General features: G+C 42.5%; 1 protein-coding gene across 3 annotated transcripts in view; it reads left to right on the top strand.

The window, feature by feature from the left end:
- Positions 1-210: 210 nt before the first annotated feature.
- AK9 (adenylate kinase 9) overlaps positions 211-19,913 on the top strand; it is a 32,801-nt gene continuing 13,098 nt past the window's right edge. Inside the window, exons 1-21 of one of the 3 annotated variants that reach the window (XM_061557660.1) lie at positions 211-263; positions 2,067-2,239; positions 4,821-4,884; positions 5,686-5,738; positions 7,149-7,245; positions 7,823-7,935; positions 8,373-8,546; positions 9,100-9,225; positions 9,478-9,552; positions 10,744-10,839; positions 11,696-11,835; positions 12,453-12,633; positions 13,161-13,305; positions 13,699-14,135; positions 14,829-14,985; positions 15,335-15,449; positions 16,092-16,171; positions 16,473-16,562; positions 17,247-17,453; positions 18,246-18,373; positions 19,009-19,227. In XM_061557660.1, coding sequence (XP_061413644.1) covers positions 2,114-2,239; positions 4,821-4,884; positions 5,686-5,738; positions 7,149-7,245; positions 7,823-7,935; positions 8,373-8,546; positions 9,100-9,225; positions 9,478-9,552; positions 10,744-10,839; positions 11,696-11,835; positions 12,453-12,633; positions 13,161-13,305; positions 13,699-14,135; positions 14,829-14,985; positions 15,335-15,449; positions 16,092-16,171; positions 16,473-16,562; positions 17,247-17,453; positions 18,246-18,373; positions 19,009-19,227 — 2,823 coding nt within the window. In that variant the 5' untranslated portion in view covers positions 211-263; positions 2,067-2,113. Of the gene's footprint in view, positions 264-2,047; positions 2,240-4,820; positions 4,885-5,685; positions 5,739-7,148; positions 7,246-7,822; positions 7,936-8,372; positions 8,547-9,099; positions 9,226-9,477; positions 9,553-10,743; positions 10,840-11,695; positions 11,836-12,452; positions 12,634-13,160; positions 13,306-13,698; positions 14,136-14,828; positions 14,986-15,334; positions 15,450-16,091; positions 16,172-16,472; positions 16,563-17,246; positions 17,454-18,245; positions 18,374-19,008; positions 19,228-19,913 lie in introns of all 3 variants that reach the window. The other 2 variants (XM_061557659.1, XM_061557658.1) reach the window with 2 other exon arrangements.

Below are 19,913 nucleotides of genomic sequence, written 5' to 3' on the forward strand. Positions count from 1 at the left end.
ATGATTATGATGATGATGGGCAATGATGAAGATGATGCTATCGACGACGATGATGAAAGTGCTGACGGCTCAAGTCCACGCGGGGGCGCGCGCACGTGCTCGGCGCCAATGGCGACGTGCCGCCACCACGTGACGCTATCCCAACCAATCCCAGCCGAGTCCGCAACTTCTCTACGCCCCCCCCCCCTCCCCCCTTAGTTACGCCGTTGCCACGGGCAACGCGCGGCAACCTTAGCAACGACGCTGCACAGACCGAGCGAGAGGTAAAACTCCCAACTTCAAAAGAGACTTTTAAACCAACAAAAACAACTAATACGCGGTTTTTTAAAGAAACAAATACGTGCAACAGCGATTGTAATCGTGTTATAAACGATTTTGTGCTCGTTTAAATCTTTGCTGGCGGAGGTCTCGAACGCTTGTGGATGATGACGTGATTCTCGACATTTCCCCCATTCGCTGTGGGTGTCTTAACAAGTAATGGTTCTGATTGCTGCTGTTTGTTGTTGTTGTGGTTGTGATTGTTGAGGCTGATCCGTTTATGCATTCGTCGTCGTTGTTGTTGTTGTGCCTTGTGTTACGTGTGAGGATGTTTAATTAGCGAGTGCTGGCGAAACCAGAAACTCTCCATTGGGCCGAATGTCCAGAACACTTGAATTTTTGTGACCTTTTTTGGCAATATCAAAGTTTGATCAAATAGGAATAGGTTTTACCCTTCCTGGCAATAAAACAGGAGCCGGTATGATGTTCAAACGCCAAATGGAAACGTTTTGCAAGGCACCATGTGTGCATTTACCACACAAACAATTCACCGCAAAATGTTTAAATTTGGTGCTTGAACATCTAAACACCTCTTGATTTATTTCCAGATATGGTAAACCCTATGCTTGTTTTTTCATACTTAATTTAAACAAAAAATATTTCCCCCTTAACGTTTACGAAACAAATAAGACCCCTCCATGCCAGGCGTTGCGTGTTGGCAATAGCTGGCGTGGTGAAGTATTGTCAAAACAGCACCCACTCTTTCAGCTAGAATCCTGCTTTAACAACCAAAAGCAATCAGTAGACACGCTGCCTTATTAATTATAAAGCAACTGGAGATACAACCCAAAGAACACATCACCTCAGCTCTTATCTTGGGTATGTGGTTCCCAAACTGTGTGCTCCGGTCTGTCTAATACTAAAATAACCAAAATAGCAGTAAGAGACGTTTTTTAGAATTCGGTAAAATAAACTATTTTCAGGGCAGCAATGCATGTAATGGGTACTTAATAAATGAGGTTCACGGAAGCTTAGTTGATGAAAAAAATAGAGAAAGTATGTGTGCATTTATAACTACCATAACTACCACTTTTACATTTTTCGTCCCCTTTATACTTCTTGACAAATTAGGACAATATTTTTTTTCACAATTTCAGCATCAACCCAACGCGGTCTTTTTGCCAACCACGTAGCTAAAACATGGGATTAGCATTACAGACAGAGCAACGTTTGCAATTAATTTAACAGGAGAGTAGTCGAGTGAATACGAAACACAGAGAGGTTGGTGTAAGTTGAGTGCGACCGTGTGCAGATGTACGGGCCTTCGTGGGGAGCGGTGGCACAGTGGTTAGTGCACTCTGCTACATAACCCGATGATCCGAGTTCAATTCCCGCTCACGGCCAATAACAGTGGCGCATATATTATTCCTGTTCTGGGTCTCCCCGAGGTCGACTCAGCCTGAAATGAGTACCTCGTGCAGTTGTGTAGACATCAGCACTGGGAAGACAAAAGGCCACCGGGCGTGGTGTTGGCCACCCATGCCGGCCTTTCATGGGTGATCTCTATCAGAATCAGAATCTTTATTTAGACTAGAGGAATCCGATGAGCTATGAAGCTCATTTTCACAGATGCTCAATCGGGGCAGGTCAGCATTTGCTGACAGCACTTGTCCCAACAGTCTGTTAATGGCTATATACGGGGGGGAATTTTGTCTTTGTGTGGACCTTCAAGTGGAAAGCCTTAGCTCCCTCCCCCCCTCCCCATGACCATCTGTCTGGTATGTTTGAGGAGTCATCATCTTGAACAGGTGCTGCAGTGTGGTGGGGTGACGGACGAGAGGTGGCAGAGGGCCTGATGAGTGCCCCACTGCAGAAGCCCGGAGACACCGCCATGGGTCTGCTTGGCCCCTTCGACGAGGATGACGCAGAGATGCAGATGCTGCTATCAAAGCCACTTTGCTTGCTTGTCCTTGGAAAGCCGGTACCGATGGCCCTTGTCTGTATGTTGAGTCGTGAATAGTGGCGCGGCTCTGACGTGCAGGCAACGTCACTCTTAAGTCTCACATATTAATATCTGTCATGTGATTAGTTAAAGACACCACCAAAACAAGAATTATCTCATATTGGCACCTTCGTACCTAGGCTGTGTCCCAGGATGTCTCACGAGTTTGAAGTTTTTTGCATGAAAATTAACTCAGGTGCTCCATTTAGTTTACATCAGTTCAATGTGACTTCATACATTTCAAAATAGCAGTCAAAAGAGTGGCGTCGATAATATGCTACGATCGAGTGCCTGTGATTTAAAAATATTTTTGTTGATAGTCTGTCACAAATAGTCAAGGTACATCTGTAATATTGCACATAATAAAGGTTTTTGGGTTACATCGCGTAAGTATAAATGTGTCGTAACCCTCCACCACCCGACACAGCTAATTAGTAAGGGATTTGTCACGTAAAAAAACGCCAATTAGTTACTACTTCAGCCCACCGGTGTGTTGGAGAGTAAATCCACAACATTTACAATTTGAGTACACGACGTTTCGCTGGTAATTACATCCAGCATCATCGGGCGATTTGCCAGAATAGTATTGCAGTTACTCGATGTGTTTTTTGGATTGCATGATCACGTGGCTTTGCATGAATGGATGTGATTTGTGGACAAGATAGTTTGTAGGTTAGAGTGACTGCAATTATACCACTTATGATATTCAATTTCATTATAATCCTGCTGGTGCAAATGTTACACGGATAATGTGGCCAACATGTAATGAGATTGCAGCAACAAAGAGAGAATGCGTAATTATAGGGAGACCATAGGGAGAATGGAGCTATAGTATATAGTTTAGCTTGTACAGTGTTCATACCTGTCAACCCGTACTGATTTACCCGTATTCTTCTACAGGGAAATTGAGTTTACAGGTCCATATGGCGTCCAGCCGTTTCAATATGGGCAACATTTGTTCAATTTGTTTGTGTTTCTCCCTTGTGATGAGACTTTATGGATGAGCGTTGAGATTTATAATGGCACGGGCTGACCAATAAGGTCTGAATTGGTCTGTAAAAATGTAGGCACTCAAGAGGGGTTGACAGGTATTAGTGTCAAAATTATTTGTGTTGTGTTACAATAATGAAGCAACAGCGCCATCGCGCGTTCTGTTATGTGCAACATTGTTTTTCTCTTATTTTGTCCCGCTTGTACTTCCAGACATTTGACGAAAGTTGCATTGAGAATGCTTGTACAGTGGCGCTCGTCATGTTAGAGGACGGTTCCGCAGAAGCGGATATCACAAAACTATTTCTGAGATCACTTCAAGTGACTTAGAATCCACACTTTCACTCCCGTCATACAGATAAGCCGACATTTAGTCAATTTAGGTGCAGAACCAAGTGTAATGTTTTTTTTCTCAGTCATTAGTTTCCATGCCTGAGACCATCAGCTCACTACACATGAGTTGCCAGTTTAATTACGAGTGCCTGCTCTAATTCGAACCCAAGATTTTGACTGTGCCAGCTGGACACGCTGACCTCTGAGCCACTCAGCTGACATGAAGTAGTTTTAACAATACCGTACCCGCTCTTAACATTACGAATACATGAACTTGAAGTAGCTCAAGGATTGATTCTATGAATTGGGATCAATATCTGGTATGTTATATTTACATTACATAAAAATTTTGGTCGTTTCGACGACATAATTTCCTTACTTAGACATTCTATTATGGAAGTGTTATTTTGTTTCATTCAGTAACAAAAGGAAGCCCTCCAATGCTTGCACCAAGTTCCAATATTTTGCAAAAACAGTAACGATTGGGTTGAATCTTTCATTAAAGAAAAATATTGGTGCAGGCATATTAAGGATCATTTTACTAAAATCACATGTGTACACCCAACCAATAGAAGAGCAAACCACTTTAATGTCAGAAGTTCTACAATGCTCCCAGAGGCCAGTAGAGGGAACACGCTTTCTTCTATATAAAGGAAGCTGAATGACAGTCTTTTAAAATTTAGCAGTTATCATCACGTGGCTGTCATGTGAGTGGGTATTCTTATTTTGCCAAACTTTATGACATTTCTTTGGGAAAACTTCTCATGTGATGTTCAGCAGTGTTACAGACAAAGTTAACTGTAATTAGAATATAAATGGCTGCATTTATACCTCCCATTACACGTATGGCGTGAAAGAAGTTCAACATGCATACAGACAAATGTAGTTCACTATTGCTCTTCCTTAGGAATTGTTATTTTACTTGATGATTGAGTTACAACTATTAATCTTGTATACCCCATTTTCTAGCATTTGTTTGTCTCACAATCTTAGTGTTGTGTTTATACCCAGTTTCCCTGACAAAAGATTCACTGTATCTCCACAGGCTCACATCTGGTTCTATTTACAGTGCATGACAAAATTGTATATTTTTTAGTCCTGTGCAATGTGCGCTTAGCATGTCTTGTTAGATTGTGCATGTGTTTGCAAAGTGCACCGAGCATGGCACGCGCGCCGTGGTGACATCACCGCCACTTAGTGATGAACGGCGGTTGTTGTGTCTGCATGCTTTTCATAGGGAGTGGGGAAGGCCACCCTGGCTAGGAGACTGGCCAAGGTGTGGAAATGTGTCCTGGTTGAAGGTATTGATTGTTTTTATTTTATCTGACCTTGACGTAATAAGTTCTAATTTAAAATGACCACGGTTAAACAGACATTGTGTACTTGCTGTCCCATACAGTTATTTATTAATATTGTATTACAGTATACAAAGTTTACATTATTTTATGACACCAGACAGTAGAATGAAAATACGTAACTATTGCATGTAAAACATTTTTTAATGAATGTAGCCATAATTGTGCGTGAAAATTGGCGTTGGTGCTTTATTTCCGTTTGCACCCCCCCTGTATTTTAAAATAATGAATTTGGTGCCACCCCATCACCATAATTGTACGTCAAATCTTACATTTCCATGAAAATCTCATCTCAATAAACACCCTGTTACATTATGATTATGATTCTGTTACACAATCAGCTTCACCCTGAGATCGGAGTATACCAGATTTAAGGATTTGGAATCATAGCAATTCTACATTCAGCCTACTGTATACTTTACTTATAAGTGAAAATATTTCTAAATCACACTTTAATGTGGAACTAAGAGGTGGTAATTAATATGTTTTGCAATGATGTATTGTGCAACTGTACATTAATAAAATAAATTTGCTGTGGTCATAAATAATATATGTGAAAGTACTTTGCTAATGTGCATGATGTAGTTAATGCATTTTTTAAAAGCAATAAAGTTGGTATATTCAACATGTCATGTTGCAGATAACATAAGATTGTAACACGGATTTGTATTCACAAGTAAAGGTGAACTTATTGATTGAGGGAAGGTCAACCTGGAAAGTCTGACGAGAGTATCTCTCTTCTCTTAGGTGTGGATGTAATTCAGCAACATATTGATGCACAAACGGAGACTGGAATCATGGTATTGTTGACGTTACATTTTGCTGTATAAATTGTTAATAGTAAAAAATAAATCACATACATATACAGAGCCCAGTATATATATTAGCGGTGAGTGTACCTACCTCTGAGTATACAGTTTTCCCGTCCTCATCTGTCATTTCTCTTTACAATGTTCAGAATGGCCCTCATCATTTGTTTGACTTCATAAGATCACGGACCATTTTTCCTTTGTCAATGTCATTTTATGCTGTGATCAATTATGTATTTTCATAATTATCCAATGTTTTTTATTTACTAGATGGTAGCTTCGTAATTCAATTGAGCTGAACTGGGAAATTGATCCTGTCGGGCCAAATTTATTTTATAAAGTGCTTGACTTTTAGTTTTTAGAATTGTTGATGATCATGTAAAGGTGAATTGAGTCAATAATAAAAAAGAAATAAAATATGACTCATGATGTATAAGGTGGCAATGTGGCACAGTGGTAAAACCTGTGCGTCACAGCAAGAAGGATCTTGGTTCGACTCCCGATTTCGGCGGTTTTATGTGTGGAGCTTCGATGTGCTTCTCTTGTTCTGCATGGATTTCCTCTGGGTTCTCCGGTTCTTTCCATAGCAAAAAAAAACATACAATGTAACTGATATTGGCAATACATCCCAATGATGAAATGTTGTCTGCAAATTGCTCAGTTGCGAATATACACATCAGCAACATCACCACCTACTGAACAAACTTTGCAGGACCCTCATGAAAAAAGTATTCAAACTCAGTGAGGCTTTCCTAAATGAAAATTTTTTGAAACAATAAATAACAATTATATACATTCAATTGTATAGTTTAGAATAATTTTCAATGTGTTAAAAAATATATTCGAAGTGTTTGCGAACATGTCTTAAGAATAACGGAGAGAAGTGGACAATAGAAATACGTGTTTCCATTAAAATTTCATAATATTAATGGTTCATTGTTATTTGTAAGTGATGTGGTCAAACATATAAGGTATATTTTCCTAGATTAGTGATGACATGATTGCAAACAGACTTTAATGGAATAATCTCTGGAGGGAAATTCAATAACAACAATTCCTGCCTGTAAATAACGTGTATGCAAATGAATCATGCTGTTTCACAAAGAGATGTCAAATAGAACAAACAAGCTTTCGTGGTTAACAAGATGCATACAGATGAATGGAACTGCCCTATGTTCAATAAAACAAATGGGGCATACTCGTAAACAAGCTGTATGCATCTCAATGGAGACACACTACATACAATACATTCAATAAATTCAATAGCCATTCTGGTTAGCAAGTTATATACAGCTCTGTGGAGCTTGTCGCAATGCACGTGCCCAGTAGCTCATTCAGAGCACCATTCTTGACTCGATACCCGATGGGCGGTTGCCGTGGGGCATTTGTCGGTGGTTAAAGCTGCAGGAACGGCTGGTGAAGGGGGAGATGATCTCGGAGGAGATGGTCACCCGCCTGCTGCTGGAGAAGTTGGCCTCTCCACAGGTGGCACACTACGGTGAGGCCCTCCCTCAATTCGCCCTTCTCTCTCTGCCTTCTTCTCTCTAAAATGTCATCACTCGCTCACACTTCATCTCTCCACTCCTTTGAGTGAAGTGTCAAGCATAAAAGTATTACGATTTCATTTAATTCTCAGTAACGTGTCTCTGCTGGTTGCAGGGGGCAGTTTCCACATTTCCAACAGTGTGTTAATGGAGTTATTTGAAACAGGCATTTAGATAGCACTTGGTGTTTCCAATCAATAGCACGCGCTACACCACCTGAATACCTGAGCTGGACTTGATCTCACATAATACCCTGTAGATGAAATTGTAAGCAATTTTATATTGCATTAATGAAGATTTGGTAAATTACGTGATAATGGTATTACACATTTTTTTGTTCCATGTAACTTTTAATGCCATAATAATATGATATAGTGCCTACTTAAAATTGGCAGCACATGTGGAGTTAATTACACACCACAATTTGCTTATGTTGTAATGATTCATTTTGTCTAGACTGTGTGTTGTAATTTTGTCGCTGTAAAAATTATTGTCATCATTGTGGTCTGAAAAACCTGTTTTTGTCTGCAGGATATGTGCTCTGTGGCTTTCCATCTCTTAGCGAAGAAAACCTCACAATTCCTCAGCAAATAGAGCTGATCAAAAGTTGGAGCTTGAAGCCTGATGTTATTATAAATATTAAGGTAAAATACACTTGTGGTCTTTGATCGAGAGTGAAAGGAGGTTGATTTTTGCCAGGAAATATCCTCAGAAGCACTAACCTACTTTAACATAATTGTGTTAATGCTCTTGAAAAAGTATCTTGGCAGATGAACACTCGGTTTAAATATGTAGTTTTTGTTTTCATTTCATGGCCACAATTGCAAAAACTAACAAAACTTTGTATATATACTTTATTAGTACCACATGTTAACTATGGCAAGGGATGCAAGGTGGTCCCATTTTTTTAAAGGGCTGCAGCGATGTTTATATCAATGACTTTGCATGAATAAATGCATGATCCGAATGCATGATGAACATCCGTAAAATTGTTGCGAGCTCGAGTTTGATGCTGTGCCGTTTCAAGATATGTGCATACATCCTTAGCTTTGAGGCTTGACCAATGATCATTACGCCGCAGTGTCCCAATGACGACCTGCACAAGCGGCGGACGCGGCAGCGTGAGGACCCACTCACGGGGCAGGTGTACGCGCTGGATGAACTGGGCCGGGAGGCAGCGCGCGACGGCAAGAATCCACAGGCGGACGATGCCACCGAGCGAGAGGAGGAGGGCGAGGAGATGGAAGAGAAAGAGGCAAGACTGCTTCGTCCTCTTAACAGTGGCGTTTAACCTTGTGTAAAAACAGCTCTAACCTTCTTGGTTCTTTCGGTAAAGTCACGTAGAATGGAAATAATAAAAATAAAACATAATAAAATAATTCTCATGACGTTTCGGCCACAACGCAAGCAGCCGTCCTCAGGTGAAGAACAGGTCTGTCGTGAGAATTATTTTATAATGTTTTATTTTTATTATTTTATTATTTCCATTCTACGTGACTTTACCGAAAGAACCAAGAAGATGAATCCCTGCAGTCACGAAAGCTTTAAATCGAAATTTAACAGCTCTAACGTTAAACACCACTCGTGGACTATCTGGGCAACAGTCTCCTCTGATGGGCTCAACTTTGACAGCGTTAGGCTGGTAAAAAAAAATAGAGTGGCATACTTTAGTTGAAAAATTATTTCAGCTGGTTTTATACGATTGAAAGATTGAATCACGTGCGCATGATTTTATCGTACGTTTATACTTTTGTGCATGCGGGCTGTGGTGTATGGTGTGGTGACATGTTGCGGTTATGTGATGGCAGGAAGAGGCAGAGGCTGGGCTGGATAAGGGGCTGCTATCCCGGCTTGTGCGGAGACCGGGTGACTCTCCAGAAGACGTCATGCGTGTCATTACGCTCTACAACGACACTCTATTGCGTCCACTGGAGGTGCTCACACCTATCAGGACACACATAATAAGATTGTTGGTTTTGATATCCAGTGAGACAATTTGGTTATCTGGTCTTAGCTTGCCACTAATGCATTGTTTTTTGCAGTGACACATCCGGAGGTCAGTTTATTATGAAACGTATGAGCCTAAATTATTATGTACTTGAGTTTGTTATGTTGTCAAACTTGAGAATGTTGTTGATTTTGTTCCACTGCTCCATATAACCACAGTATTGTTTTTTCGTTTACAGGATTTAATGGCAGATCATGACCCACGTTACTTGATTGAGCTGGATGGCAATGACAGCCCAAATGCACTCTTGGGTGTGAGTTTTTATTTTTGTTTATAATTTTCCACGTACTATTCTTCTGAAACTCTTTTTACGAAAGGGCAGATGCCCTTGTCACACAAAGTCATATTAAGAGTGCTCTGAGTTTTGATGCCAGACAGCATATCAGGCACATGCACATCCCCTGCTACCATTAATTCCTTTATATGGTTTCTGCATCACCCAGCCATGGTGGATGTGGCTCACTTGGATCTTTATCCAGTGCTCAACCGCGCGATCTTAGCGAGAAGTTTGAAACCTTTGGATCTTAGACATCAAAAGGTTTCAGCGAATATACAGAAACTTTCCACCATCATACGCAAACTTGTCATTCATGCTTTAGTGTGTACCTTGTATGGAAAGTCCTGAGGGCATAGTGGTCACCATCATTATTTTATCCATCTTTATACGATCATCATCACCATTATCATTACGGTTTTGTCATCAACCATTATAAAATAAATTATACCATCATAATCTTTAACTTCATCTACATCTTGTTTTAAGTGGTTAAGCCTGCTTTGTCTTCGAGCTACAAATCAGCACCTTGGCGAATATTGGAGCAACACTGGAACAACGAGCCCGACTGATTCAAGTGCAGAAGGACCTTTGCCTGAAATTTTGTCCATTATAAATGTTTCCTTTTAAGGCAGTGTTTTGGACGGAAGTGCTGCGGGTTTTTTTCTAATGGTGGTTATCTCGGTCCGTCTGAGAGTGCTGAAAACAACACGCCTAATTAACATTTTCGTTGACACTCCCCAGCCACTGATTGGCTGCGAGTTTTTATTGTTGTTGTGGAATGGACCTCCACCCATTCTACAGGTTGAATTGGGCCAAAAAACTGTTGTATGAATTTGGCAAAATTACTTTTGCATAATTTCCAACTGTCAATAGACAGCTGCGTGTGTGGTGGGGACAATGTCGTGACATATCATTTTAAATGTTCTTACAACATGAACAGTTGGTTGCAAATGATCCAAAACATGCAATGATTTTTATTTAGTGCGTTGTGAGTCTCACTCACCCGTGTGCACTGCTGATGATACCTGTACCTCAGTGAGCCCTCCCCACAGCTGGACTCTTAGGCATGGCATTGTGTTTAGCACCCCCAATTAGCACGGCTGGCTACGTATGGTGCGAAAGAAGTTCAACATACATACATACATTGCCAGTGTATTTAATCGGCAGGGGGTGCTTGCACGGCTGAAGATGCTGGGCCTGCAGGAAGCCGCCGTGCCTGTGCACCTCCAGGGAGAGGACGACCTGCCAAGTGACCTGGACCCGGTGAATTTTACTTTTAAACGTCCACTGCACGATTGTTTAATTCTATTTTTTTTTATATCATTTATAAGTCAAGCGTTAATTTGCTAACTATTATTATGTTCTTAAAAAATAATTTGAGATAGAAAACACTTACTTGACTTTGTGAATTTTAATTTTACATACATTTTTAATCATGCACATGTCATCATGAAATACATAATGGAACATCTGCGTTGAATAGAAACATTCAGACTGACCTGCCTACGATCCATCCTGGGTTTAACCAGGCTGGATTGTGTGAGGTGCTCACAAATCCTTAAAAGATCTGGACACATTCCTATCAGTGAGCTCCTCCAGCGGGCAAGGCTGCCATGGCTGGGTCATGTAGACTGCATACCCAGCCACCGCATGCCCAAAAGCTTCTGTTTGGCTGGATAGAGGGGGCTTAACAGGCATGACACAGGCTGAAAAAGAGATGGACTGATACGGTACAGGAGGATGTGGAGCTGAGTGGACTTGCCGAAGACTGGTACCAGCGGTGTCAAGTTTGGCCTCTATGGAGGAGGCTCGTGAAGGATGCTACTGGGCAGTCGGAGGCAGTCACCCTCCAACAGCTACGGATGGCAGAGGAGCGATGCTCACAACAACTTGCGGCTAAAATGCAGCAAGTTGGTACAATAGGGGGCACAGCTGGTGCATCTGCTAGTCATCTCAGTCAGACTTCCTGTTAGTGAACCTTCGACACTTCACGTGGCCTCAAAGTGTATCCGGCCTGGCACAAGCGCTGTTGTTGTATATGTGTGTGCTTGGCTCAGTCAGTGTGTATGCGTGGATCGTGATGGGTTGTGCTGTGGATTGATTGCACACGTCTCAATAGGATGAAGTTCTGCGTGCCGTGTCAGGCTGGCAGCGGCCCGGGGCTCGACACCGCTGGCGACGGAGCCGCTGGGGTGCTGTGTGCCTGGTGGCGCTGCAGCAGGGGAGTCTGAAAATCGGCAAGGCCGAGTTCGCTGTCAGGTGCTTTGTGATGAGGATGGTGTGGCAGGGGTGTTGTGATGAAAATGATGAGTCAACTATTATAATGAATGCTTTGGTCACTGGTTGGCATGTTAATTCATTAGTGAGCAGGCATTCTCAATGTTTGAATTTAGGGACAGAGCAAAGGCTAGTATGCTCAGGTTAGGGTAAGGGACCTTTACAGAATAATAAAAGCAGAGTCTGGTGGACCAGGTATACTTAACGTGACTGAATTTGTAGGGATGTGGTTAAATGTATACAGAATTCATGTACAGAAACATGTCAACCACTATACCTGCTGTTAACATATCGTGGTTTAGCAGCACAGTTGTCCTATGATAAAGTGTGTTTCAGCAGCAACTCGAGTCATGCTCAATGTCCGGGACTATACAGTTGTGGCTCTTTCTTGGATTAAAGCTATGTTATGGGTTTAAAAAAAACGACTTTTAAGAAAGATCTCTGATCAATTTTCCTTGACCTATTTATGGGTGCATTTGACCACTCTTATTCTTGTTAAACAGAAAAAGTTAACGACAGATATTTGATTGATCAATTCATTTTATATTGCTTTGAGCACAAGTCAATTCTCTTACGTTACTTTTGTGCACGTGTTTCAGTTTTCTCGACAAGATGTACCTGCTGTCATCCGAGGAAGCTCAGGCGAAATTCTGTGCCAACCCACGAAGTTATCTGATGCCCCCACAGCCAAAGCCACCGTGCCATGTGGTGGTGATGGGACCAGGCACTGCTGGAAAAACCACGCTGTGTCACCTGCTGGCAGACCACTACGGAGCTCGGGTACTGTGTGGGATCGCTCCGACCATTTAATACCTCCTATTAAGTGACCTCATATTATATTCCCTTAAAAGAACAGCAGCCAGGAACATAAGATTCATATACAAAAAAAAATCAGGCTAGACTTGGCACTTTCTCTTCACATATCATTTCAGTATGGTGTATCATAATCAAACAAAATCACACAAAACACGGGGCGGTTTATGTCCACTTCCTTGCAATTATTCTTTCTGTTTATTCTTTGCATCGTGATATTTTTTTTTCAAACACTGCTTTTGAATTAAGAAAACTTGGCACAACTGTCTTGAATTATAGTCTACTTTTTTCGTAAAAATGAAGTGTTTTTTTTGGTTACTTCCCTGGCTCTAACAAGAAACACAGTATCGGTGCCAACCAGCCCACGGGTCTACTGGAGTTTGTTGTGTAGATGTGTTTGTGTACAGCTCGTATGCGTGAACCATGTGGATGTTGGTTTGGTGGCATAAATGTGTTGGTAAAACGTCGGGGGTGCTCGCTTGCGCATCGTGTAGGTGGTTAACGTGGCAGAGCTAGTGCGGCCGGCAGTCGAGGAGGAGAAGCAACGTTCGGTGGAGTTGGCACGGGCAGAGGCGCTGGCTGTTGCGCTGGAAACAGTACGGAGTCGGAAGCAACAGGAGAAGCTAGAGAGGATGCAGGGTAAGTGAGGGTCCATGTTTAGTGAGGGTGGGAGGTGAGTGATATTCGGTGTTGCAAGAAATCACAAAATGAGGATGAACCACCTAGCAGTAAGCCCAAGGGAAATCCCAAATATCAACAGTTTACTTGATGCCGTACCATCTTTGTGGATTTAAACTGCTATAGTTTGATCATGCAAACTTGTGCCTTGTGCAGTAACAGTGCAGTATGGACAAGGTATGTTTTAATCTGGTTTTAGTAAAAAGGTTTTAAATATTGCAGTATACATAGCAAGTGTAAAATTTTTAACAATTTTGGAAGCAGTAGCAAAGATGGAGGGACCTTCTTGGGGTTGTGGATGTTGTGCTGAAACATTGTACAATCAGTACTCTACCCCCTGCAATTCTATCTCAGCACTCGCAGAAAAAGCTGAGCCAGAAGACGAGGTGGCTAAAGAGGGGCAGGCAGCAACCGAGGAAGAGGAGCATAAGCCTGGCGTAGCAGCCAAAGCGACAGAAGAAATGGAAATCTCTGGTGACGAAGTCGAGGAGGATTTCGTGGTCGCTGAGCCTGGAGACTCAGGTCTGACAGAGGCTGGCGAGAGAGAGGCTGGAGTGCTCGGTGAGGGTGTGGGAATGGGTAGTGAGTTGGAGGGTGGTGAGAAGGAGGACGGTGGTGAGGAGGAGGAGGCTGGTGACGAGGAGGAGGCTGGTGACGAGGAGGGTGACGTGACGGCCGAGCACCCCGAGGTGCAAGCACTTGTGGCGGAGGCGGCTCTCCGAGCGGAGCAGGCTGCTGAGGGTCTGCCTGCTGAGGCCTACGTGGACGTGCTGGTGAAAGCTCTGTCCGATGTGCGTACGCATCGCCATCATAATCATGCAATTCACAAACATGACAGTCCAACGGTGTTACGGATTAATTTGTTCACATGAATATTGGAATGAAACATTACTCTCATTATTGAGGAGTAGGTAATTGTATGTTTGTAACTCTTTAGCACACATGTTTTAAAATTACCAGTGTAACTGTACGTGATGTGAATGAATCATACTCTCAAGAGCATGCACTGAGAACAGTTCTCTCACATTGTATCATCCGCTACATATTTTATTCATCGCCCAAACCAGTTGCTGGTGTGTAATGGGTAACAGTTGAACTTTTACTGCACTAGTATTTCAAAGAACTATTGAATAGACCCTTTTCTGAAATATACAAAGTGGTACAAATGACATTCATTGCCTATCTAAGCTAGATTTACAACAAGCAGCTGTCTGAACTTAGCTGAGTTGTACTCACTATATCAATGTTGTGAGAGATGTGGTTACACTGACAGGCAATGCCAAAGTGTATTCAGCTCAACCGCAATGCAGTAAAATCAACGACAAGGTAACATAATACAACAGTTTTATGGTTAGGTGCAATATTTCAAGTTCATTACATTAGGGCCACATATAGCAATATCACGACATGAAATAACACCTAATCAGGAGACGCAAACAATTTGTTTCGTAAAAAACAACAACAACAACCTATGTGCGGTTTAGATGCGCAGGGAGACGGATGATGTGGAGGGTGCGGGAGTGGCGGCACAGGGCTGGGTGCTCGATGACTTCCCTGCTGACCAGGAGCTCTGGGCCACGCTGCTGGCAAAGGGGCCGTGCCCGGACGAAGTCTTCTGCCTCGTGGACCCCAGTGCAAAAAGCAAGTCAAGATTTTAAAACACACCCCTGCTTGACAACGTTTTTAAACATAATTTAAGTCACTAATTCATCATGTGTATGGCTGTATTGGCAAAAAGGGCCCTGTTCTCTAAGCACAGGGGATTTTCTTTCTTTGGCACCCACAATAGACTGAAATAAGGTACCACAACCGTGCCCCGTGTTTATCACCGGTCTTGCAACGAGGCCATAGAACAGGATAGCACAGGGATGTTCTGTGCTTTATCCTTAGTTTTTCTTGGCGAGCGCTCATTTGGGTGTTGCCCCTGAAAATAACTAAGTTTGTACTGTTCTCTGCTGACCATGATGCCCTGTGCCCTCTGTGGGTGCAGGTGAGTTGCTGCTCTCCAGGATGTACTCTAAGCACAAAGAGGAGGTGGATGCCAAGAGGAAGCAGAGGAGAGTGCAGCAGCTAGAGCAGGAGAGACAAGAAGCCAATGCAAGGCGGTGAGCCTGAGTGTGGAACACTTGCATGCAATCGTACTTGTAACTGAGTAAGCACATACATGGACCTGTACGCTTGCTCATACTTGCACTTGCAGATTAGGGAGCTCTGTGGCGCAAGATTTAATAACCATGCCTGTATGTTGACGATTGAATACACACATCTCCGATTCGTACAGTGCAAAAGAAGTTCAGCATACATACATTCAAATGCACATACTAATTCGCCCAGAATTGCAATTACCATGTCTTATGTACACCCTTAAATAAATCTTATATATTTTTGAATGTATGCCAACAAACACAGACACGATGATATTTCAACCTTTTGAATGTCTCGAGCATAGTGCAGTTGTGCTTGGGCCAAACTAAACATTCCATGCATGACACCTCTATATCAAGACGTGACCTGGTACATAATGAGAACCTGAGATTAAAATTATAATTGCTTTATCACCATTTTGGTGACTGAAAAACGATCTCATAACCACGCACACATAGCAAGGAGCAGCCCTGTAGAATAATAATATTACACAACAATACTCGATACTCTGGAAGCTCAGTTGACCTTTCTCGATAACATATGTTTCTAACTACGTGCGGGAGCTGACCTCATGACCTGTGCACTGCTGTAACCATTTGAAGGCAAGCAGAGTTGGAAGCTCTAAGGGAACGGCAGAAAGAGAAGTTGGAGCAGCCTGAGGGTATCCACGACAGCGGCAGAGGTAGCTACTCTGTGCTGTGTGACCTTTAAGTGTGACTTGCTGCTTATAATTAGAAAGAAGGTCCACTTAGTGAAATATCAGAGACTCAGAAGTTTTGGTAATGAAGAGATCACCCTGACATCTTTATACGATGTTGACATTGTCAAATTTTTTTGTTAACTTTTATGGTTTTTATCTCAAATATGTGTGCAAGTTTTGTAAAAATTTCCATGCTATTCCTTTAAACATTAATAGCTACGTTTTGACATATATTTCATGTTGGCATGCTGATTTAAAAAAAAAACCTGAAATATGTTTGCAGAAGAAAATGCTGACCAGAGCAGTGTTATTGAAACAATTTTGGAAGAACCGCTGGAGAGTAGTACTGACCTGATCATGAAGGTTGAACCAGGTATGACTGGAATAAAGCATTATTATGTCATCCCAACATTCTACTCCAGGTACTATGCTTGATTACCCACGATACCTTCACTGAGTCTCATGACCTTTGCAGGATGAGTGCCAAGTTTTGGCAATTTAAGATGAATGGTTGCTGTGTATATTTCAATTCAGTAACTCAGAATCAGAAGTTTATTATCCGAGTAAATTACCCATTGAGCTACGCAGCTCTTTTTCAAAGGTAACTCACCCTCTGTAGTCGCCACTGCCTGCTATGGCGATAATTTTGGACTGGAAATTTAAAGCTCGCACACGCAAGACAAAGACCCCCCATGCAGCCTGCACAGACTACTGGGGCAAGTGCTATTAACCAGCAGCTATGAAGGCCGGCACGGTACACGAGGGGATGGGTGGCCAGCACCATGCCCGACCGTCTTTGTCTCCCGAGTGGCGATGTTTACACACCACACCAGGTACTCATCTGAGGCTGAGTCGACCTAGGGGAGGCCCAGGACCGGTTAAAATATTCGTCACTGTTATTGGTTGTGAGCGGGAATCGAACTCGGGTCGCTGGGTTCGTAGCTCAGTACGCTAAACGCTGCGCCACCGCTCCCCACTGCACCACCACACATGCACACACATACATACATACTCATGCCCTTATCCCTACTTCACATGCTGTTGCTACTTTTGACAGATCCTGCCCTGGAGGATGTCCCTGAGGGCGGGTTCCCGGCGGGACCAGAGATGGAGCGGTATTACGAGGAAGTGGTGACTTTCAAATCCGCATGGCAGCACTGCTCGGCAATCATTGCTTCAAAGACTTCCTTGCAGCCACTCGTGATAAACATCACCGAGAAGGCTCCCCGAGAGATTCTGAAGCAAGCGACCACCACCATGGAGCGTGCGTGCAACGAGGAATGGAAGGGGGTGGCAGTGGTGTTGTTAGACGGAGCAGCTGTGAGGGCAGGCTCAATTTAGTCATTTTAAAGGGGGTGGCTGATGCAATTCTAAATTCAGCTGCGTGGTGGTAAATCAGCTTGCAAGTGCTATGGAGGCAGATTCAATTAGCTCATTGAGGAAGCAAAGGGGTTGTTTATTTGTTTTATATCTATTTCTGATGGACATATCCAGCTCATTTATAGACATGTCCAGCTCTCACAGGGAATAATGGCATGCATTATTATGGAGTGATGGTCCAAAGGAGTTTGTGGGATTTCCTGTAATTTAAAATTTGGCTCTCAACTCTTATGTCTCGATGACATACATTTAGTGGCTCCAAATACCAGTCCTTATGCTTTCCTGTTGGTCTTAGTTTCTCCTGTTTATAAACGCACTGTATAATTTATTAAGTATAATAATTAATTCGTATGCATATATGAATCGGTAAAAATCACAATCTTGGGCACACAGATTCGGGTTTAAGATCTTCGAACCTATTGTAATGACATTGGGGGATGATATTAAATAGGTGTTTCAGAACAAAATGAACAAAAAGAAAGTATTTCTAAATTTCACTAGTTATGATCTTCAGCAATTATAGCAATTGCTGGCTTATTGGTATAGAACAATAACCGTAAGGAAACATTTTGCAGGGAGGAATATTTTGCCCCATGGTGATAATGCTGATTCAACACTGTATTAATAATAATGTTGCTTTTCCAAGGCTGCTGCCAAAGCTTTGTTGTATTTGCAGGGCTGCTTTGGTACCGCGCAACAGAAGTGACAGGGGTGGACCTGGATGAGGAGGAGGAGGATGCTCGAGCAGAAATGGAGGAGGTTGAAGCAGAAGGTGAAGAGGAGGGAAAAGAAGAGGAGGAGCAGGTGCATAATCAGAGGGTTGTGTGATGTTGTAGTCTTTAAGGTGCGACAATCACACGAGAGATGTGGTGGTCTGTGGAAGGTAGGATGAATAGACAATCGGATGTAGTGGTCTTTCCATGGTGTATTCAGTTCAGTTTAATTTATTAGGGAGAACCCTGTGAGCCATGCGGCTTTTGACTCGGGTGCAACCGCAACAAACAAAAACGTGTACAAACCACATCTTAAAGTGACGACACGCAACAGAAACATCCAGGAAAAGCCATGGTGGTCTCACCGTGGGATCTGTAGTAATCTCTCATTGTGGTGTGCTGGCTTTACATTTTCATTATGATCGGCTAATATTTGTACGAACCACATAGCTCGCAGCCATCACTGTGCATCAACACATTTATTTGCTTTTCAACCATTCTGTTCACACAACTTTTTCAAGTGCTTAAAATGTTTAAATTATGAGGGGTAATTTATGGTAGTATGACACATCGATACATAAAAAAAAATAGATTGTGAATTGTCAAGAGTTCATCTCACCAGTGTGGTGGACCATACTTAAATATTTATCTCACTTGAGATGAAATCAATGGAATGTAGTTCCATTAGCCACAGAGTTGTGCCGTACTCATGTTCCCTTGCTTCAGGAGGAGCAGAACGACGACAAGCATGAATCTAAAAGGCAGCTGGGCGACAGCAGCCATTTCTGCCCCGTGGCACTGAAGCAGAGGTTTGTTCTGGCACCGGGGAACCCAGAGGTGGCTGCCAAATACCGCGAACGCGTTTACTACTTGACGAGCCCGGAGGCTCGCACTCAGTTCTGCGAAAGCCCAAAGGAGTTTGTCGCTCATTTGGAGCCTCTGCAGGTAAGAGTTGTTTATTTACCAATTTATTATATTTATACGAAAATGTTTCTCCAGGATGTTTGGCCAGAGGTAGAGAAACATAGTTTGCAGTGTGCTTGCCGCTGGATGACTTTGATTCAGACAAATCAAAGTTTACAATGTCCTCATTAGTTTAAAACAAACATTTGTAATATATTCCATTTTAATTCGAATTAGTAATGTTTCTTTGCTATTCGGATCTCATAATTGATGGTGATAGTAAACAAGAAAATAATTAGTGCAAGGAAAAGAAGAAGCGGATTTCTTAGAGCAGGGGTCGGCAACCAAAATAACAAGAAGAGCCATTTCTTTCCAATTCGGTACAAAATTCAGTATTTCAAGAGCCGCAATGCATCTGAGTACATACATACTCATCGTCAAGAAGCAGCCCGTAAAGAGCCGCATGCGGCTCCGGAGCCGTAGGTTGCCGACCCCTGTCTTAGAGGCTGAATAAGTTAGTGTAATAATTTCTGAGTGACTGAAAAGCTTCGAAAGGATGTTATAAAAGCCGTCAGTGTTGTGTACGGTATGGCCATATTTATGAAACTGGCCACCCATTGAGGTAAAAAGGCTTGGACCTCTTGTGTTGGCTTAGGGCCAGCTTGTTCATCAGCAAAACCTACGAATGCCAGGGACTACATAGCTGTGAGGTCCCTGGTGATGTCTAT

The sequence above is a fragment of the Lethenteron reissneri genome, chromosome 23, assembly GCF_015708825.2.
Source record: "Lethenteron reissneri isolate LAM-NWPU_2019-01 chromosome 23, ASM1570882v1, whole genome shotgun sequence".
NCBI classification, from domain to species: domain Eukaryota; kingdom Metazoa; phylum Chordata; class Hyperoartia; order Petromyzontiformes; family Petromyzontidae; genus Lethenteron; species Lethenteron reissneri.